Consider the following 21,663-nt stretch of genomic DNA (forward strand, 5'->3'; position numbering starts at 1 on the left):
AGAATCTCAGTGGTGGGGATATATGGGTGTTCAACTTTCTTTATGTTTAAAAATAGTAATACTAAAATGTTGGGGGTGGAAGCTGGTCTGATCTTATCTAATCTACATTTTACAAAGATTTTTCTGGGGACTGAATAGAGAATGGGCTGTAGAGGGTTTTTGTGGAAGCAGTGAGACAAATTACAAGGCAATGGCAATGATTTGGCCTAGGATAGCACCTCTGTACTCTCTGGAATGGATTCCCAATATGTTAACGAGGTTCTGTTCCCAGAAAACGTGAAGAAACACAAGCTGGGCGTATCTAACGTGGTCTACTACTTGACTCAAAATATTGTTTTTTTGAACTGAATAAACAATGAGATAAAATTACATATTAGAATGCTCATTGCAACTTAGTGGGATTATTTATGAAAATTTACAGTTATCTCTGAACCATTTACCTACATAGTTCCCACGTTAAGATGGCACAGGAATCATCCATCACATCTTTGGTATTTCCCAGGGCTCAATAGATTCCTGTTTATAAGCACCTCAAAATTCTACACATTCTTTATAACATTTTTAAGCTACTGAAATCTGTGTGGTCTCTACATTGTGAGGAACATGCTGGTACAGATCATTATAGTGGGGAGCTTGGCAATTTAATTAGCTTCACCTTCTTCATGGGTAAATGGTAAAGCTGTGTCAAGGAGGGAAGATTAAATGAAATAATAAGAAAACTGCATAGCAAGTCTAGTGTTAATTATGATGGAAGATTTGTTTTGAAATATTTTAACGTTATGCTAGCTGAATATTTTTGTATTTATATGTAATTTCTGCTTTCATGAATTAGTTGCAATAAATTATGGTAATAACGTTTCATAAGAAACAGCATCTCTTCTTAGGGAAGGCTTAAAATTTTATTATCGGGCTTCCCTGGTGGTGCAGTGGTTGAGAGTCTGCCTGCCAATGCAGGGGACACGGGTTCATGCCCTGGTCTGGGAAGATCCCACATGCCATGGAGCAGCTAGGCCCGTGAGCCATGGCCGCTGAGCCTGCGCGTCCGGAGCCTGTGCTCCGCAACAGGAGAGGCCACAACAGTGAGAGGCCCGCGTACCGAAAAAAAAAAAAAAAATATATATATATATTTATTTATTATTATTATTATTATTTAGTCACAGTTAAGAAGACAAAATTAACTTTGAGTTATATGTTTTTGCTTTGATTTTTGTTGCTGTAATTTTTGTTTTGGTCCACAAAGGCATTTTCAAGAAGCTGGTCAAATATGGCTTTAGCAGATAAAAGACTTGAGAACCTGCAGATCTACAAAGTTCTCCAGTGTGTTCGGAACAAAGACAAGAAGCAGATAGAGAAGCTGACTAGGCTCGGATACCCTGAACTCATCAATTTCACAGACCCCGTCAATGGAAACAGTGCTCTGCACTTAGCCTCAGTTTCCAATGACATCGATATGGTCAGCTTTCTCCTGAGCCTCGGTGCTCACCCTGATGTGCAAGATAAGATGGGCTGTACTCCAGCTATGAGGGCTGCAGAACTGGGCCACGAATTGTCAATGGAAATATTAGCCAAGGCAAAGGCCGATATGACTATTGTCAATAATGAAGGAAAAGGTAAGAACTCCCAGCATTTTATCCAGCAATTCACTTTGTAGCCAGAAATCAACAAAATGCATTTTTTGCTTTCCAACTTTAGAAGTGAGTTATTTATGGTACATGGTAGTGAAAGTCTAGATTCTCACTCTTATACCAAAGGACACTATTTCCCCATGATTTGAAAATGATGCAGGTATTTCTTAGGGAAGCCAGTTCTGAGAACTTTCTCATTGAAAAATAATATTAGAATTAGTCAATCTGTTTTTTTTTTTTTAACGTGGAGAACTTTCAACATGACACATGTTAATATTTCCATAATCACAATCACCCATTGTAAAATATAAAGTCTCATTTAGAGCTAAAGATGAAGGAGAGCATCTCTTCTTTTTTACATTTTAGAACCTCGAGTAATACTAGATATAGGTTTTGCTCTCAAGAGCAGTCTAATGTAGAAAGTAGTTGCATTTAGGAATTTGAGGGACAAAAGTGGATTCTGACATGAACTCCAACTTTCTAGTGTCATTTAAAAATGTATTTGAAAATATGACTTAAAATTTGAGATATGGCATTTCCATGATTATTTAGGTGAGATAGCCCCACTTTCTCACTCCTCCCCTCTCAAATCCCATTTCAAGACCACGATCTGGGAGCTTCTTATCCAAATAACTCAAGGTTCTGACAGGAGGTGACACAGCCTCATGAAAATCACTAAGAAAACTACCTCCAGGCTTAATATAAATTGGTAGATTTAATCAGTTGTTCCAAAGAGTTGCTTCAAGTACAAAGCCATTAACATCAGTCCCACATTAGAGAAATGAGTCCCATTTTATAATGTTAATTAATGTTTTCTGACAGGAGCAGAGTCTGCTTCTTAACGCTCTGTGGACATGGTATTTAAAAAGTGACTTGCTTATAACAAGAGGAGAGGACAAAGAAAAGGAAGAATTATTTAATTACTTAATGGCACCACATAACAAAATACACTTCAGATGTACTCAGGAGTCAAATGTGTTTTAAAATGTTATATTCTGAAAAAAAACCTCTCAACGCTCTATAGAATATCATTTCCCAAAGTGTGTGTCACGGGCCACCGAATCAGTGGGATATTGATAAGTGCTACATGCAAAACTGGTTCATTCCACTGCCAAATTTATTAGAGAAACATTGGATAAAACAAATTTAGACATGTTTATTCTACATTTGTCATACCGACCAAAACAAGTGACATTTTCCATATTTATTTGACCATGAGATAGTTTTTTAAATGACATCTTGTATACCTGGATTTTCATGGAAACTTCAGTACATTCAGAAGAACGGTAACAAAGAAAAGTTTACCTTCTTGAGTTTGAAACAGAGATACAAATCACAAAGAAAGCAGTCTGAGACATTTTATAGCATAAAAAACTAAAATTAGGGCCTCCCTGGTGGTGCAGTGGTTGAGAATCTGCCTGCCAATGCAGGGGACACGGGTTCGAGCCCTGGTCCGGGAAGATCCCACATGCTGCGGAGCAACTAGGCCCGTGAGCCACAACTACTGAGCCTGCGCGTCTGGAGCCTGTGCTCCGCAACAAGAGAGGCCGCGATAGTGAGAGGCCCGCGCACCGCTATGAAGAGTGGCCCCCGCTTGCCACAACAGGAGAAAGCCCTCGCACAGAAACAAAGACCCAACACAGCCATAAATAAATACATTAAAAAAATAAATAAATAAACTAAAATTATAAAATGTAAACAATCAAGGTAAAATTGGAAGCGAGGTCAAATGAGTATCTGTAGCAAATGCAACAGCCATGAGGTTATCTATACTCATTCAAATTAATATTAAACCTACCAAGGTTCTGGAAGACCAAAGTATGATAAAAACAACCTGACAAATCAAATAGAAATAATTAAAAATATAAAATGAAACTTGAAATAAATACAAAATCTTGTTTCACACGTGACCTTGTTAGTACTGCTCCCTCCAGCCTTGATTGTGGTTCATGGTATGCCTACTGCACAGAGGGCCTTGTCTTCCCATCAGTGAACCTAGCTTACCTTGCACATCCCTCAGCTCAAGGGCTGCCACTGGCCAAACTCCTTGGTTTATTCCACTGTAGTCTCTCTGCCCTTAACATCCTATTTTCTGGTGATTGACATTTGACTCACTGTACATTGTTTCAAAAGGATAAGCAAACATTTAAATGGTTAAAATAATGGAGCTTTAGAAGGATGAGGGATGTACTCTAGGTCTAACCTGTACTTTCTATTTGAACAATTTTGCAGAATATGGAGAAGGTAACACTCTAAGCCAAAAAATTATTTGTTTTCTTAGGAAATTAGTTACAGTGTCTGGAATTATTTTCTTTAAGGGTAAAGCTGGAATAGTTCCTTGTAACACCCATTCCATTGGTTCTCCCATTTATAGGAATGCATCCCCAGTCCTCAATTCAATATGCTAGTTCTATTGTGTATACATTTTTTTCTCTTTTGTTTTTGCTTCGATCTTGGAATGTTGATTTGTGTCCTTTGTGGCTTAAATAGTCAGCATGGATAGACTTTCACTGTGCGTTGTACATGCCATCATTATAAAGTAGCCATTTCATAAGTTCCTTAAGGTCTTTGTAATGAATTCAACCTCAACTGGCACTATTTTCTAGATTTTGCTGTTGTTATCATTTATTGCTGTTTTGGTTCACTCTTGCCTACTATGACTTCTCTGTCTTTGATTTTATATTTTCAACCATGTCCTTGACCATCTTTCTATTTTTAACTGTTTGAGTAACTCTAATTTAGATGCATGTTTATATGAGATATATTTTGGTTTCGATTTTCACATACATTGTCTTTTTATTTTAATGGTAGAGTTTATCCAATTTACATTTATCTAGATGCTCCATAGGTTTGGCGTCAGAACTGTCACTTATTTTATATTATGAAAGCATAATATATTTAATTTATATAAATACACAAATATGTATAAAAATATTTTCCTCTATGGTCCATGTGTTCTGTGTTTTGTTTTGCTGTGTGTGTATATTTTCCTTCTCACATTTTCTAAAATTAATGGTATGTTTTTAGTTCTTTTAATGGCTAACTGGACAACATTACATATACTTAAAACTCTGTTTATTGAATTAGCACTTTAAACAGTATTCATTAATATTTCTCTATGAAAGATGAGATTGGTACAAGAACCCTTCCTCTCACCTCCTTTACCTCCCTTCCAGTACCTAATTTTAGTACATTAAAATCATTTTAGTTCTTTCAGTGATTCTTTTCATACCTTTAAATAATAAACATCTATCTCTTTATCTGTTTTAAATAATATCTCAAACTCCAGCAGTAAAAGATAAAGAAAATCAAATGCTTACACTGTCTCTTCTTCCCTCCAAGTTTTGTTAAACTACATTGTTATTTCTACATTACTGTGAATTACAATATTATTTTCTGTATCTAGAATTCCTAAGGTGATTGAACTTTGGTTCAATGGTTGAAGGGATTCAGCATCTATCATGGGTCTTTTAGTCACATATTCTCTGTTGATCCCCTGTTGGACTCATTATTGTCATCAAGTAGTTTAGCTCACTCCTTTGGGCTTATATCTTTTGATTTCTTGCATCTTTAAACTTATTGTCCATCACTTTTATATATGAACAATAGCTTGACTGAGTATTAAAAATTCCCTGTTTTCTTTTCCAAGTGACATTGTAGAGCTCCTTTGGTTATTTTCTAGCACTGAATGTTGCTGTACCAAAGTCTTGCAGCCAGCTTGACTTTTTCTCTTTAGAAATGACTTGAATTTTTAACTGGATGCTCACAGGACACTTTCTTACCTAGCTTTACCTAGGCACCATCTTATGGCTTGTTGTTAATCAATTTTTCCTGAGACTCAGTATACTCTGTCAGATCTAGGTTTTTCCTTCAAGAGAGTTTTCTTCTCTTATATCTCTCCATTTCTTTCTGTTCCATTTGTTCATTTATTTTTACATACCAATTACATACATGTTAAATATTCTTTGCCTCTCTAGAACATTTAAACTCTTGCATCATTTCAGTTACATTTTTCATTCAAGTTCTTTCAAGTTTTTCTTCCATGTCCCTGACCATGGTTTTGGCAATGTCTGCTCTCCTTTTTCCTGCTTCCAATGTGAACCACTTTCATTTCTTTAGTGGTTTGATAATACTTTTCTCTACCATTTCTTTTTTTAAGCTCTGCTTGCTCAAATTCATCTTTTCCTTCTACTTATCTTTTATTGTCCTAGAAGTACTTATTATAGGTTCAGTCTAGCTTTGCACTTTTGTTTCAGAAAAAAATATATTTGATTTCTTTGTTATGGAAATGGGTCAGTCAATAATTTTCATGTCATATAATTTTTTGAGTATATAATTTTTGCCTAGTGTTTGTCATCAAGTTTCTTTCCTTACCTTTCTTTCAGTATATTTTTTCATAGGTCACATGCTGGTTTCTTGTTGATTATTGTTCCTCTTTGAATGAAGCCTCTTTTTAGAGTCAAGTCATTACAAAGTCAGTTTGGAGTTTGACTGCTGTTTACCTGACTTTCTTACCAGGGTAATATAAACAATACCCCAGGTCTGTAGTACATTTTTGACATGGGTTATGTTGAGGGTATGTATGTCACAGGTGCTGGGTATGAGGATTTATCATTTTTCTCTCTTCAGTAAACAAAATAATTTGCCAAAATGTCAGAGCCCCTTGCCATCTAGTTTTTCTTCTCACTGCTACTGTACAGACAGCCTGCTTCCTATAAACATGGCTGGTCTGCACATTTCATCATTATGTACCATCTCCTTTGCCACTCTGCAGTTTCAGAGGGGATCCAGGGATCCACCAATAGTCCTCTGGCACACACACCCCTGTATATTCCAAGAAGGGACAATGGAGTATAGACTGCAGGATGCCAAATACCCAGGGTCAACCGGAGCTCACATCCCAGCACTCAAATTCTTCCCAAACAAAATCTTATCACATTTTGGTTATGATTGTTTTCTGGCTCTTATAAGAGGTTGGATTTCTTTTCTGGTATCTCTGTCTTGGTGTTTCAGTTGATTTCAGAGGGAAAACCAAGGCATAAACATCTTTGCTCTATCACCTTCAGCTAGCTAATTATGAATTTGTAAATTATTGTTTGTTCCTTTCTATGTGATCCAAATATAGAGAGACTACTAATTAAGTATTCTTTGGGGATTCTATTTTTCTACAGGTATTTTGTTTTACTGCATTTTACCTACAAAGAGGCATCATCGCTGTGCACTGATTGCCTTGGAACATGGTGCAGATGTCAACAATTGTACCTATGACGGAAAGCCAATATTCCTTAGAGCTTGTGAAGAAGCACATGATGTTAAAGATGTGTGCCTGACATTGTTGGAAAAAGGAGCCAATCCAAATGCTGTCAACTCAGTATGACTATTCCTGTGATTCTAAATATTCCTTTTTTCAATTATAGAAAAAAATTTCAATACACTAATAATCTCTATTAGTGTATTTTTTTCACTTGAATATGATAAAATTATCCTGTTAGTTTAGACTGTTCATTTCTGTTCAAAATACTTTAAGATGATATACTTTCATCATCTTTATATGGCATGGCCATGATTCTACAATCTATGTCTGAATTATGTTTGGAAAATTGGTATTTATTATGTATAATGTTAAAAGATCTTTACAGGAAGTAGGAAAGATATTACTGATGCCTAATAAAAATTTATCTTCTTCAAAAGAAAATATGTAGTTCTGCTGTTCCCCTTAATCATTTTGCTCCCTCTCCTCATTTGGCTAATTTTGTTCAGTTTTCTTATCTTTTAATTGTCATTTCCCAACAATAAAAATAGATTTTCTTCTCATTGGAAAACACCTATAGCCTAATTTTAGCATGTGTTTTACCCTCTTTTCTCCCTTATTGCTCTACTTTCTTTGCAAGAAACTGCATTTTTCAGCATGATGTTCTTACAGGGACTTTTGGTGTGACCTTGACTCTGATTTTAGAATTCTACATTTTGGACACTGACCCATTTTACTGGCTTCATTTTTCCTATTTGTTACGTGAAACCAATAAAACTGTACAGAACTGAACGTGTCAGTGTGACTCTAAGGCCAAATAGATTTAGACCATATTTATACGGAATATGTTATTTAGTATGACAGGGATAAACAGCATCTGATCTGTTTCACGTCCAGTCCACAGGTCGCACGGCTTTAATGGAAGCATCAAGAGAAGGAGTGGTAGAACTAGTTCGAGGGATATTGGAAAGAGGAGGTGACGTGAATGCATTTGACAATGACAGACATCACGCCGCACACTTTGCTGCCAAAGGAGGCTTTTTTGATGTAATAATCTACTCTTTGCTTTAAATTTTGTTGCTAAAAATATTCTCTTCTTTTTCTCAACATCTTAAAATATCATGTAGGTTACACTGATAGGATTTTTTCTGAGTTATCACCTTGATTTTCTGAAATAATTCTAAAACTATATTTTAAACCAAATATTAACCTTCAAAATATATTTTAGCTCTTTATTCAGTTTTATCTGCTTTCTAACTTATTCTTTTTATATTGCTAATAATGTTTTTCTATATTTTTAATTATGACAGCTTAAAGGTTTTGCCAACTGGGATTACTCCATTTTATGACTCCATTACACATTAGAATTTTCACAGTGGGGAGAACAATGCCAATATACTCATCTCCCTGATGTTTGAGGCATCTAATGACTCATCTAAATTTTTAACTCTAAGTATTCTTATTATTTGGATATATCAGCAAAGGATTATCTCATAGGTACAGTGATATTGCAGAAACAAAATAGAAATCAATGCTATCTTATTTTTTTAAATTCTGAATTATATCTAAAATTTCTTTACTGAGCTTTTCTGAGTTTTAACATAATTATCTTTACTTTTGTCATAGGGTCTCTTCCCTGCAATAAAAGTATATATCACAGTAGAAGTCACATCTGTTTGGTAAAGAATTTGCTCCCCTGATGATGCTTGCCATAGTCTGACGCTTTCTAAAATTGCCTAAATTTACTTCAGAACAGTAGTTCCCCAGCTGAGTATAGAGTTTTCTATACGCTAGATCAATGTTGTTTGATAGAACTTCTGGCAGTGATGGAATTGTTCTGTATCTGTGCTGTACAATGTGGTACAATACACTACACATGTGGTTTTTGAGTACTTGAACTGTGGCTAGTGGAAGTAAGGAACTGAATTTTTAAAATTTGTTTTCTATTTAATTGATTTTAATTTAATTCAGATTGACACTCTGGATAGCACAGGTCTAGGTCCCAGTTTTCATTCAGTAAATGTACATTCCTATTCCTCTACAATATCCACTATTTATTTTGCAGATATTGAAGCTTCTCTTTGCCTACGACGGAGACATGGGGCTGATTGCAATGAATGGCAACACACCACTTCATTATGCTGCTATGGGTGGTTTTGCAGATTGCTGTAAATATATATCTCAGCGAGGTAAAATGGTCTACCAATTTCATGCCTAAAGAATTTATAATTTTCCCTCACTGTAGATGAGCAGAGAATTTCAGCCTGTCAAATGTCAGTTGCTTATCTCACACATATATGTAGAAAGAAAATTAAACTTTTTTTCTTATTTACCTTCTGTTAAATCATGAATCTGGCCTTGAAGGTGATAAAAATTCATTTCTCAAGTATTTTTAGGTTATTATTAAAAATCTAAAGAGAATGGTTTATGAGTCAACCAATTATTAAGATGCTTATAGTTATTAAATTCCTATTTTAAAAATGTAAATATCAATCTAAAAAAAGACAAACACTAGACACCATGTCTTTTAGTTTGCATTCTTAATTATTTTATTTTTAAAAATGTACTATCATGTCAAGTGCATAGATAACATTTCTGGGTAATTTTAAATTATAGGGGAAATATTTTGGGGAGAAACACATGAAATAAAATGAAAAATTTCATGGAACATTTGGAATATAAGTAATATTTATTATTTTAGATTTTTCTGTAGCTTTCAAATAATTATTAACTTAGGAATATAAACTATGTTATGTATAGCTTAATGTATTCCTTAAAATAGTAATATTAGCCAATTAAGTTTAAAGATTTGGATCTATTTGGTGTTAATTACATGCTAATTAAATGTACATTCAAAGTTATTAACTCTTTGTTAGAGAGGGAGCTGCATTCTGCTGAATGTTATGGTAGTGTGTTTTTTTTTTTTTCCAGTTTATGAGAAATGGGCAGAAACTTAAAGTTCAACAACTCTATAATAGAGCAGAGAAAGTGCTTTTATTTTCCTGTCTTCTACAGAGGAACAGAAATTTTGAAGTCGCTGGGACCTGAGAGAGCCTATACTGTAACCACTAACATTATAAATAAGACTAACATGCCTGCGTAACTAGTGGTGTAATAACTGATCCACTTTGACTTTTTTCACGTTATACAAAGCTCACATTCTTTCCCCATTCCCCTAAAATACAAAGCAGATAAAGGAAAATATATCAACTGCAATTTTTGCCGTCATCAACTGTCTCATCAGTCTTATTTTCAAAGCTGTTACCATCAGCAGATTATTCTGACACTTCATTTTTAACATTGTGTATTTCTAGAAACTAAAGATCTGCCCAGATTGAGACAAGCTTCTTCAACTTTAACATGCTGATTCCTTTCTTACTGGGACAAACATCACCCAATATATACTCTACCATTTATGTACTCCTGGGATAAAGTCAGAGAAAGCAAATTGAGAAGTAAAGAGCCAGAGCCTGCCAAAGGCCTTGCCTGGTGATGCAGAAAAGTTTCATCCTCCTGGCTGGCTCACAAGACTAGGCTGTGTTTCTGAAATAAATGTCTGAAAATGTTCTGAGTTCTGTAGCATGTTTGGAAGTACAACCACCAGATCCTATGTGGGTGACCTATTTCCATACCAGGCAATTGCTTATCTAAGGCAATCAGAGCAGCAAGAAACCATTGGTCACGAAATGCTCATTTCTGAGTAAACTCCCTGAGTGTAGCCTCTTTTATTCTTAAATGTGAGGGCTGGATTCCTTTCCCACATTAAACTACCTTCCTCAGTATGCTCCTCTTTTGTCCCTGATCTTGTTGTCCCTAGAGTAATTTACAACTCCCTGTAGGCAGTGTGAGGCCAGATCCAGGGGAGAGGAGGGGAGTTTGGAATAGTTCTCCTGAAGCCCCCCGTGCAGGGTTCTCCTTCTCCTGGGCCTTTTGACAGCAGTCAGCTGAAAGTTGAGTATCTCAGCCACAGAGGCACATAAATCACAAAGGGAATGAATGTATCTTTATTTACTAATGATAAAAGAGGAGACAAAATCAAAGAGAGAAGAAAATGCCTTCATATCTTTAAGCTGGGATGTTGGCGTCTTTTATCCACACAAAATTTCTAACAGGGAGGAAACTGGGAGCAGAAGAAGGCAAGATAAAGCCGCTTTAAAACCCTTTGATCCTTAGTGCTGGGCTGAATATAGGAGCGGATTGGGAGATGGTAGATAAACCCCCAGACACCCTGAATAAGCGAAAAAGCTAAATTAAAAACAGCATACTCAAGATGACTACGGAATTATACTATGGAATTATTATGCTGTGGAATTATACTGTTGAGACCAGTCTCAGGTCCCTTTCCCAATAAGTCACTATTCTTCAAACTGTCCAATATAAAAATTTTAGAATCTTTATTGTTCCAATGCTCTTTTTGAGTTTTTCTATCACTAGTAAAATTATCAGCCTTCATATAAAATTTTAATTTTTGACAATGCCATAGGAAGTGCTAACGTTGAAAAACACTGGTAATTAATTTTCTTTTTGATAAGGAATAAAACTATAAAGTGTTGGAGGGACGGGTTTTATTTTTGCATTCGGCGACCTTTACATTTTGGATGCTAGAGATACTGAGGTTAGAGAATCTTTTGATTATGTGATGCTTGCAAAACAACAGAAGAGCCTTCTAGATTCAAAACACTAGAAAGAGCATCTTCATAGTCTGACTTATAATGGGTTTTTAGTGTCTCCAGACATTTATTACAGACAACACAGCCTTCTTGATAGCATTAAGTAGACTCCTTGATGCATTCAGAAAAGTTTATTTCTTTGGAGAATGCTTACATATAATGTTGGTCCCATCATTTTAAGTAAGGGCCCAAAAAGGAAAACGGATTTTAATGCCTAATTGCACAGTTCTTATTCTTTCAGGTTTGATGAACAAATTACTTTTTCTTCTGTTAGGCTGTTCACATGACCTTACTGCAAAACAGCAGGTCAATATAAATTACACTAACTTCATGTAGAATACAGTTAAAGCATAGTTTAAGATTTTACACAGATTTAGTCATAATTGTTCAAAAGAAGCAGGTGTCAGTTAGCATCCTGAGTTCCTAAGGTCCTATTTAAGCTGTTTGAATCCAGCTTCCTTCCAAATTCAAATGTCACCCTTACTCTTTCCTGCTAGTCAGGAAGCCTCCTTAGCAAGTATCCCGATATGATATTTGTTTCAAATATCTATAGGGATTAATGTCCTAATCCTTTGGGAAAAGATACTATCAATTGGAAACATATCTCCCTCAGAATTCACCAAAGTAAAGCTCACGGAAAAAAAAAAAAATCATAGCTTAATTTTGTAGTTATAAGAGCTAAATGTGCTTACCTCTATATACAAGTAATTTGGGGAGCAACTTTTGATTAATCACTAGAAATTTTAAAAACCGTTGGATGCATGTCATTGTGGAGTCATGCAGATGCCTTGGCACCATTCATAATCATGATGCTTCCTGTTTTAGGATGTGATCTGAAATGGAAGAATTTGGACCATAAAACGCCCAGGGCCTTGGCTAAGGAAGGCGGCTTTAAAGCAGCCATCAGAGAAATACGGCGGGCGGAGCAAATCGCTAATAAACTGGCCCGGCCAGGAGCCAAAAATCCGAATCCACAATTGTACCTGAAACTTCACGATTGGTCCATAGAACATGAGACTTTCCTTCGGGAAGCCCTTTCGTTTGTGGACAGGGGCGATGGGACAGTCACCAAGGAAGACTTTGTGCTGGCGCTGGAGGAGAGGCAAGATTTTATGAGCTCAGAACAGATAGCTACCATAGCTCAACTTCACGAAAAGGTCCGGGGCGGAGGGGTCAACATTAACGATTTCTTTAAAGGAACCAAATACTTAAGCAAGTCTTATGTCCTGGGATCCTATGGGCCTAAGAAAAATAAAAAAGGGATGGCCAAAAAAGCCAAAAAAGGCAAGTTTGTTTTACCCCTCCCAATCTGCATCATCCCTGACCACGTGTTTCCACGCCAGAGCGAAGGTGGGCCTCCTTGTTATATGATTGAAACCTACAAGCATGTAACTGATTGCAATCGCTTTAACCGAGATCATCCACCCGAACATCCCATTCAGGATGACTCTGCTTGGTACATTGATGATCCAGGGAAGGTCTTTTCAAACATTAATTTTATCACCAAGGCGGGAGACCTGGCATCTCTGAAAAAGGCGTTTGAATCAGGAATACCTGTGGATATGAAGGATAATTATTACAAGACACCCCTAATGACTGCATGTGCCAGTGGAAACATAGATGCGGTCAAGTTTCTTCTTGAAAAAGGGTATGCCTTTTGGTTGAGTGAAATTTAGATTTTTGGGAGCCTTCACATTTCAAGGAAGGCTAAGACACATTCAGCTCCAGAATTTAAGTAGTGCAAGAAAGGGCTTCATTCCTGAAGTCCAGATCACAAATAGATCTTATACTGGGAACCAGGCTAATGGAACATAGGAGTGTGTGTACACAAAGACCGTTTGCCAATAACAACTATGCACAAAGTGAAGGCCAAGAAGTTTTCTCTCTGAGGGTAAACAAAGCCTTCTGATTAGGTATCCCTGGCCTCCCAAGACAATTTAATTTGGTCTCAGAGCTTTACCTAGACGATGTGGAGTTGCTTTTTATTTTATTTTAAATTAAAAACAGAATCTTTTTTTATTGTGGTAAGAACAGACAGCATGAGATCTACCCTCTTAAATTTTAAGTGTAGGGTACAATATTGCTAACTATAATCACTATAGTGATTATAATATTGTAGAGCAGATCTCTAGAACGTACTCATTTTACATGGAGTCATTTTTAAATCTGTCTCTTTTTTCTTTCTTTCTTTCTTTTTTTTTTTTTTGGAGGGGATCCCAACAAATTCAAGCAATTTGATGGTAGCCATAATGACTAAACACCATTTCATTCCCTTTTCCCTGGTTCATTTGTAAATATCTTTAAAATAACAAAGCATGACATTTAGTTTAACTTTTAAATCTAAAGCAATTTCTCAGGCTTAAGTCCTTCTTTTTACCATTGCTGAATAACCTGGGGTAACTTTCTTAACCTTTTTGTGCCTCAGTTTTCTCATTTTTATAATGGGGTTCTAATGGAACTCAGCTCACAGGATTTGTTGAAGATTAAATGAGTTAAAATATGTAAAGCACTTAGTAGCCCAGTAATTGCAGACTTGATAAAAGGTATTATTGTTATTATTACTATAATGTTTACCTTCAAAGAAGGATTTAAATGTGTTTATTATAGAGAGGGAGTATAAAGCAACTAATGACAATGTGAAGTGTTGGGCAGAGAATTTTTAAATAGGACTAAAATTTTATTTTATCTTTTCATAGTTTCTGGATGATATATTGCTTTCAATAAAATCAAAAGAATTAATTTTCTTTTTTCATTTAACATTGGAGTATAGTTGATTTAAAACGTTGTTCTAGTTTCAGGTGTATAGCAAAGTGATTCAGTTATACGTATACGTATCCATTCTTTTTCAGATTCTTTTCATGTATAAATTATTACAGAATATTGAGTAGAGTTCCCTGTGCTATACAGTAGGTTCTTGTTCATTATTTATTTTAAATATAGTAGTGTGTATATGTTAATCACAAACTCCCAATTCATCCCACCCCCTCACCTTTCCCCTTTGGCAACCACAAGTTTGTTTTGGAAGTCTATGAGTCTGTTTCTGTTTTGTAAATAAGTTCATTTGTATCATGTTTTGATACAAAATTTTGATACATTATAATGCTTAAAATTTTAATAATGAAGGTGCATTTAAAAATTCATAACATACAGAGAAAGTAGATACAAAATGAAATAATATAACTTTTCTGTTTCCTGTTAGCTTTGATTTTTCATCAGATCCAGTTTTTCCCTGATTTTAATGATGCAAAAATGTAGCCCTTAGGTTACAATTGTAACCTAAGGATCTAAGGGTTACAATTGTAACCCTTAGGGTCTAAGCACCTTTTAAACTAAACAAAATGTATATATACACAAAGTTAAGACTGTTATAAAATGAAGGACACAGGTCAAGAAAAACTATGGCACAGAATTTAACTTGACCCAAACCTTCCTTGGTTTTCAGTTGAAAAACCTGATAAAACTATGATATCTTCCTTACCATTTTTATCCTCTAGTGCTTGGAATAACCCATATTTTTAGCTCATGCATCTACCTCATTTTACAGGGCTAACGTCAATGCAACAGATAATTTTCTGTGGACTCCGCTTCATTTTGCATGCCATGCCGGCCAACAGGATATTGTTGAGCTTCTTGTTAAATCTGGAGCCGTGGTAGATGCCCTTTCAATCAACAACTCAACTCCCTTAAGTAGAGCCATTGAGAGCTGTAGACTGGATACTGTAAAATACCTACTTGATATTGGTGCTAAATTCCAGCTGGAGAATAGAAAAGGCATGTGTTCTCATTATGGGTGATTAGGGTTAGAAAAGGAGGATTTATGTTAGATTCCAAACCCGTTTAAACCTATTCTTGTAGGACCACATTTTCCCTTGAGTCACTGCTGCAAAAGCAAACCTGAGTAAATGTTATGGAACTTTATCGTATACACAGTGCTTCTCAAATCATTGGTGTAAAAGAACCAGTTCTTTATGTTGGTGATCCATTGTGGATGGAGACTTTTGCAAAATACAATGAAAATGATTTACTAGAAAAATGAAGAGGAAAAAGCCCATAAAATACAAGTCCAAACTTTTTTTTATCATTCGATTCAAATGACATAAAATTGCTATAAAAATTTCTAAACATTTACTCTTAATCCCTGTATTTATTTCACTGTGGCTGCGTAACCATTAGTTTGTAGGCTGACACCAGTCTGCAGATCACATCATGAGTCATCACTTTGTCTTAACAGTCAATTCCTAATAATCGGCATAGTTTGAAGCCTCTGTAGACTTTGGATTCCTTCTAAAGTTGGACAAATCATTCCTGAATTGAGGCTCTTTCTAGGAAGTAAATGGGAAGCCTACCTTATGTCATAAATATCCCATGTAAATATGTGGAGGTGTTATTTTCTTAGAGTGGAACCCATTGCTTCCTTTGGATCTGAAGGAACTTTATCTCTGGCTGCTTCAGGCTGCCTCTGAGTCACAGGTAATATTGTTAGGCCTGCCTGAGGACGTTACAGGTGTCATAATACCCAGCAATCTGCATAGAGCACTTGAGACCTCCAGTTTCCCAGGCCTTTTTGAATACACCTCCTTCCATCATGGGAAGGGGAGGACAATGTAAAATTGTCACACACAAAGGAATGTGTGCACTGTGGGGAGAGAACCAGCACTCAGATATTCAAAATGTAATCTACCACTATTTCCTATCAACTTTTTAAGAAACATTCTCAAAATAATTAACAAGAAGAAATGATTTTGCTGGTAAATGGCACTCTAAATGATGAGATTTTAGAGCTGGGGCCACCTTAGAGAGTATCTGATCCAGCTCTGTGACTTTATACATACCATTCACTTCAGTAATCACCCTTGGTACTGCATGCTTAGAGCTGATGTGCTGAGATTTTGCTACATGGTTTATTATTAATCTGTTTAACGAAACTCTGAATTTATGTTTTAAACAGGGCATAGTGCCATGGATGTTGCAAAGGCTTATGCTGACTATAGAATAATTGGTTTGATTAAGGAAAAGCTGGATAACTTGCCAAAACAAGCAGAAAATCAAAAAACAAAAGGCAAGCCACTGCTTAAAGTGAAGACTGAAGGCCCTGAGATTAAGAAAGAAGAGGTAAGAAAAGCAGTTGACCTCCCATTAGTAACTGGTGGGGCTGCGGCACCATTTACGTATTGTTACAGGACATGGGCAAATAATATGCAGTCCATGTTTTCAGCACCATTATGCAATAGTTTTAAAGAAATATCTAGCAAGAAATTTCCTGTTACTGAAAAGCCTAAAAAGTACTCATTGCAAACAGAACCCACACAAAAAGTAACTGGTATTGGATATGTATACACTCAGACCTGAATTATACAGATTTGATGGGATGGCCCCAAAAGGGAAGAAGGGTAACCCTTATGAGAAATGAAGTAAAGCATGATTTTCCTTCATTTTGGTTTCATAATCTTTCACTACCCACCTTACCACCCCACTCCCAAAGAATTTTAATAATTACTATGAACCCAGGGATATGTAACTTGGATATCCTGCAAAACAACTCTAGAAGGTTTTAAAGGTGTCAAATTGTCCCTGGTAATCTGGAATGGTTTGGGTGCCTCTAAATTAGCAGCAGAAGATTGAGGTTGTTGTTTATGGGGATTTCTGAGACACCAAGAATTTGTCATTCATTAGCAGGAAGCTTTAAGTACATTTCTAGACTGGAAGCTTCTTTCAGGGAAGCAGATGGATCCCTAGACATCCTTGGCTGACATAGGATAGGGGGTGAAATTCAGGAAGGAAAATCTTTAACGCTATCAAATTAGAAAGGGTTAGAGAAATGTAGGTGGTAGGAAGTAGATAGAGTTGAAGGGATGATAGGCAGACAATAGAGAGTAGTAAGCATGGAGGAAGAGAGTAAGGATGGCCAGAGGTGAAGGAGGATTGATCAGCTAAAGCTCCTGATACATGCACCATTATCATTTTGGTAGGAATACACTCTTCTGATTAATAATGGCCACAGGTCAAGGATGGATATCTGAAAGACTTGTGTGATCTGTCACTAATACTAATTAAATAAAGTCAAACAAGGCAAACGAATGATCTCTCCTCGCTCAAAATTATAATGATATTCTATTTCATTTCAAATTATAATTTGTATAGTAGCATTTTTAGTTTTTTCTGACTTCAGAGTAAGATACAGAACAGCAAATAATGTTAGGAAGTATATATAGGTTTTTGCAATTGACAGGTTTTTTTTGGTCTTGTTTCCAGATGCCACTTTCATCAATGTATACTGTACCAACCATAGTGGAGAAAAAGAAGGTGCATAAGGATAATGTGGCTTACCTCAATTCATTGATTACCAGTGGTTATACCAAGAAAGAGGATATCACATTTATTCCACAGAGGGTAAGTACTTTAGAAAGATCATAACATGGTATAAACTCATGATGTCATTTTTCAAATACTTTTTATGCAGAGCACCCAAACAAATGTCCTTATCTTTTCTAGTTATTATTTGGAGGTGTCCTTTTTCTAGGTCCTACTACTTCTGACTAAGTAAGTCCAACTTGTATAGCTTCCAATATCTGGTATTACTCTTTTCTGTATTAACATTTTAATTTTCCTTGAACAATTGAAGTCTTCTTCAGTTAGTGCCATTCCTTATAGCCATGTAGTCACCGAGTTCTATAGATACTTTCTCTGGGTACACCTTAGAGCCCAACCCTTCCTCTTTTTACACACTATCACCATCTCATTTGGGAGTTTCATACTAATCAAGACTGGATTTATTCAGTGGCTTCCTTAAACATCTACAATTAAAAAGGTGAAGATGTCTTTGCAGAATAAGAGTGGTCTTGACAATGTGCATCAAGCCATGCTGAATAAGAGACCACCGGCTCCTTCTGCCCTCTACTGTGAAAATACTTTTGACTTCCCCATAAGAATAAAGGCAGTAAACCCAAACTATCTATTAACTCCATTGCTTCCTGGTTTTGACATCCTAAAAATGATCAGCAGCTGGCCTAAGGGTCATCAGAGAGGTAACTGAAGAGCATTTCAGTTGTCCAAACAGTCACCATCAGAAACAGCGATGCCCACATAACCAAAAATGTTGTGTAAGAGATAAAAGAGATTTAGAAATAAATTTGATAGTTTACATTAACCATCTTGAAGATTGTCTGGATATTGGCATGTTTATTGGCCATCATATTCACCCCTGCTCTGGATGTGGTTGTTCATTTAAGATCTGGAGTCCCAAAGCCACCACAGCAGAGCTGATCAGGAAGAGGGAACTGCGCCGGGAGCGGTTCTCGTACGAGGTAGATTTTGATGACTTCATGATGCCCTTTCAGAAGCACATCACAGAGAAAGCACAAGCATTGAAAGCTGCCTTCAAGACCTAAATCACAGCAGTTGCTTCTTGGGATAAACATTTTGAGGCCCAGGGACCAAACGTTGGATAAAGTAGATATTTCCATTAAAGCCGAAACAATCCACAAGTAACCAAATATTTGTTTTTGCTCTAACAGCTATAAATATTCTGAGCTGTCTAGAGAAGGTGTGTTTTATTTTGCAATGAATTTGCATGTTATTCTGCATAAATCTCCCAATTTTCCTCAAGAATGTAGTAGAATAAATGGCATTTTTTGTTATAAGCATAGTGTCATTGTCAAAGAATTTACAAGATTTACACCATTATGTTTGTTAAAGGTATCATTTTAGTGGAAATGGATGAACACAATTTGATATTAGGGAAGAGAAGTCGTTTTTAATCCATTAAGAAAGCAGTTTTGTTCTCACACATCATAAGTGATAAGGATTAGATTTTGTTTTTTTTATGGCATTGGTATATTAGAAGACAGGCTAGTTATTTTGTAAAATGGTTGTTAATTGGGCCTGATTTGTCTTACATTTCCTCAAGAATAGATTCAGGTGATGCGTCTTAGGCAGGAAGACCACTGACATGATAGTGTGCCCTTTTCAGTACATCACATCGGGAGGCACATGATGTTGCTATGGGATGTAAACTTTGTCAACGTGCGTCCCTTGATTAAAAGTGGTACGGACTTGGCTTCTCCTCTGTAAAGTTACTCTTTTTCCTTTTGTACTTAATAAAAATCTCATGGATACATCCTTTGAAACTACGTAAATTTCCTGTTACTCCCATGACTTTCACCCTCTAATTTTAACACTCATGGATGACTTTTGCCTGAAAAAATTATTACAGTGATGGTTGCCATAAAATTGTTTTCTAATCTCATCATTCTTTCTACATTTCTTAGTTGGTTTTGTATTGCTGGTCAGAGCTTTCTCTTCTTCACCATTAGTTTGTGTATTGGTTATGTAATCAGTATGGACTCACGGTTTTCTTTTTCGCTTAATGGGTTATAATCATTTACTACCATTATTTATTTTGGCGCTCAAATTGTTCCTGATTTGGCCAGTGGAAGCCCCTTCAAGCTAGCTCCTGAGGACAAGGCATTTTGTTTCCTTAAGTAACTAGAGGACTCTTTATTTCTTGAATGTGAGGGAAGATGACTATCCATGGTTTCATTCGGAGCAAGGAAAATGAGTCTGCAATGGGAGATTTTCAGAGTCTACAATTCTCTGCTATCACCCGGTGAATACAACACATTCTCAATGCCAGTTTCATAGATAGTGCTGTTCTGTGATCACCCTCAACCATCTGCAAACATAAACTGAGAGAAAGTGTTAATGTCAAATCCTATTCTCTCTCATATATATCAAGTGTTTATATTCATTTGAATGACTCAACAACATGCTTGAATGAGAATTGTGTGAGGGGACATTCAAGTGACTAAGTTTATTTGGGGTTTAACTCTAAACTCAAACAGAGCAAAGCCAAAGTTCTTTGATGCCCCATAAGGCCATTAGTGCTATTCAAAGAGTGGTCCATTGATCAACAGCATCAACATCACCTGGGAGCTTGGCCCCCTCCCACAAAATTATTGTACAGAATCCTATATAAGCATAAAAAATATTTTGTAGAGGACATTTTACTGGCATAAAAAGACAGTCTGTCAAACTTAAAAATGTTAAGTTAAAAAATATTATAAATAGTATGAATAGTAATTTCAGACTTGTAGATATGCAACACACATAAATAGTAATTTTTCTGGATTTTAGAATTATGAATTGACTGTTATCTTATTTTGCTCATCTGTTTTATTTTCTACATTGAATATGTATTAATTTACAATAAAAAACAAACAACAGAAGACAAAAAATACAAGTCAACCCAGAAGTCCAGCATACCAAAGTTATTTTATTAGTATTTGCCTCTTTTATTCCCTTATATATATTGACTTAGTTAAGATTCTCTCAGAAGGAGACGCTGAGCCAAGAAGTCAGGTGCAAGTGATGTGTTAAGGAAATGGTCCCAGGGAGACCAGGTGAGGGAAGCAGGCCAGGGAAGGGAAGAGAAGCCAAGCACAGGGGAGCTTTCTGGTGAAACCCCAGCTTCCATCCAACCTGTGGGGAGCTGTGGAGCACCAGGCAAAGGCTCTGGGCTTCTGGAGTCTCAGGTCAATCAGTTACAGACTACAGGCTAGAGAGGGTACCAGTAAGGCTATTCCAGTGCTCAATGGCAATTCAGTGAATTGGGTCACGTTGGGAACTACTGGCTGGAAAGCATGCAGCAGCTTGCTGCATGGGTGGGTGTGCCATATGGGAAAAGGAACCCCAGGGCTCTGGGTGGGCACCAACAGTGTGTGCTTTAAGAATGTATATACAGGAGCTGAACTTGAGAAGGAAAGACTCTTCTTTATACCCTCCTCTATACTGATCTTTAAATGAACACTTGGGTGAGCGGGTTAAAAGTGTGGTTTTGTAGTCAGTAGATTAGAATCCTCACTCTGCCATTTACCAGCTGCACATCTATGGATCAAGTTACAAACTGTCTCTGAGTCTCAATTTCATCATCTATAAAGTAGGGGTAATAATATGCCCCTTAATAAACTGTCGTGAAAATCAAATGGAATAACATCTATAAGGTTTCTAGTTTTGTGCCTTTGCATAGTCCGTGCTCCATAAGTGATTTGTTTTTAAACTTCTTTCAGTCTTGGGCTGCGAAGTAAACCAAAAGGAGGCACAGGGATGAGGACCCAGACCT

At 36.3% G+C, this 21,663-nt stretch overlaps 1 protein-coding gene across 1 annotated transcript; it reads left to right on the forward strand.

Annotated features, from left to right (window-relative positions):
• Positions 1-1,264: 1,264 nt before the first annotated feature.
• ANKEF1 (ankyrin repeat and EF-hand domain containing 1) lies at positions 1,265-19,523 on the forward strand. Its single transcript, XM_032606047.1, has 9 exons — positions 1,265-1,610; positions 6,797-6,996; positions 7,774-7,923; positions 8,942-9,065; positions 12,372-13,194; positions 15,091-15,317; positions 16,495-16,658; positions 17,799-17,936; positions 18,776-19,523. Exons 1-9 carry the CDS (start codon positions 1,265-1,267, stop codon positions 18,932-18,934), a joined length of 2,331 nt encoding a protein of 776 aa, XP_032461938.1. The 3' UTR covers positions 18,935-19,523.
• The last annotated feature ends 2,140 nt before the right edge of the window (positions 19,524-21,663 follow it).

This window comes from Phocoena sinus, chromosome 15 (genome assembly GCF_008692025.1).
Source record: "Phocoena sinus isolate mPhoSin1 chromosome 15, mPhoSin1.pri, whole genome shotgun sequence".
Classification (NCBI taxonomy): Eukaryota; Metazoa; Chordata; class Mammalia; order Artiodactyla; family Phocoenidae; genus Phocoena; species Phocoena sinus.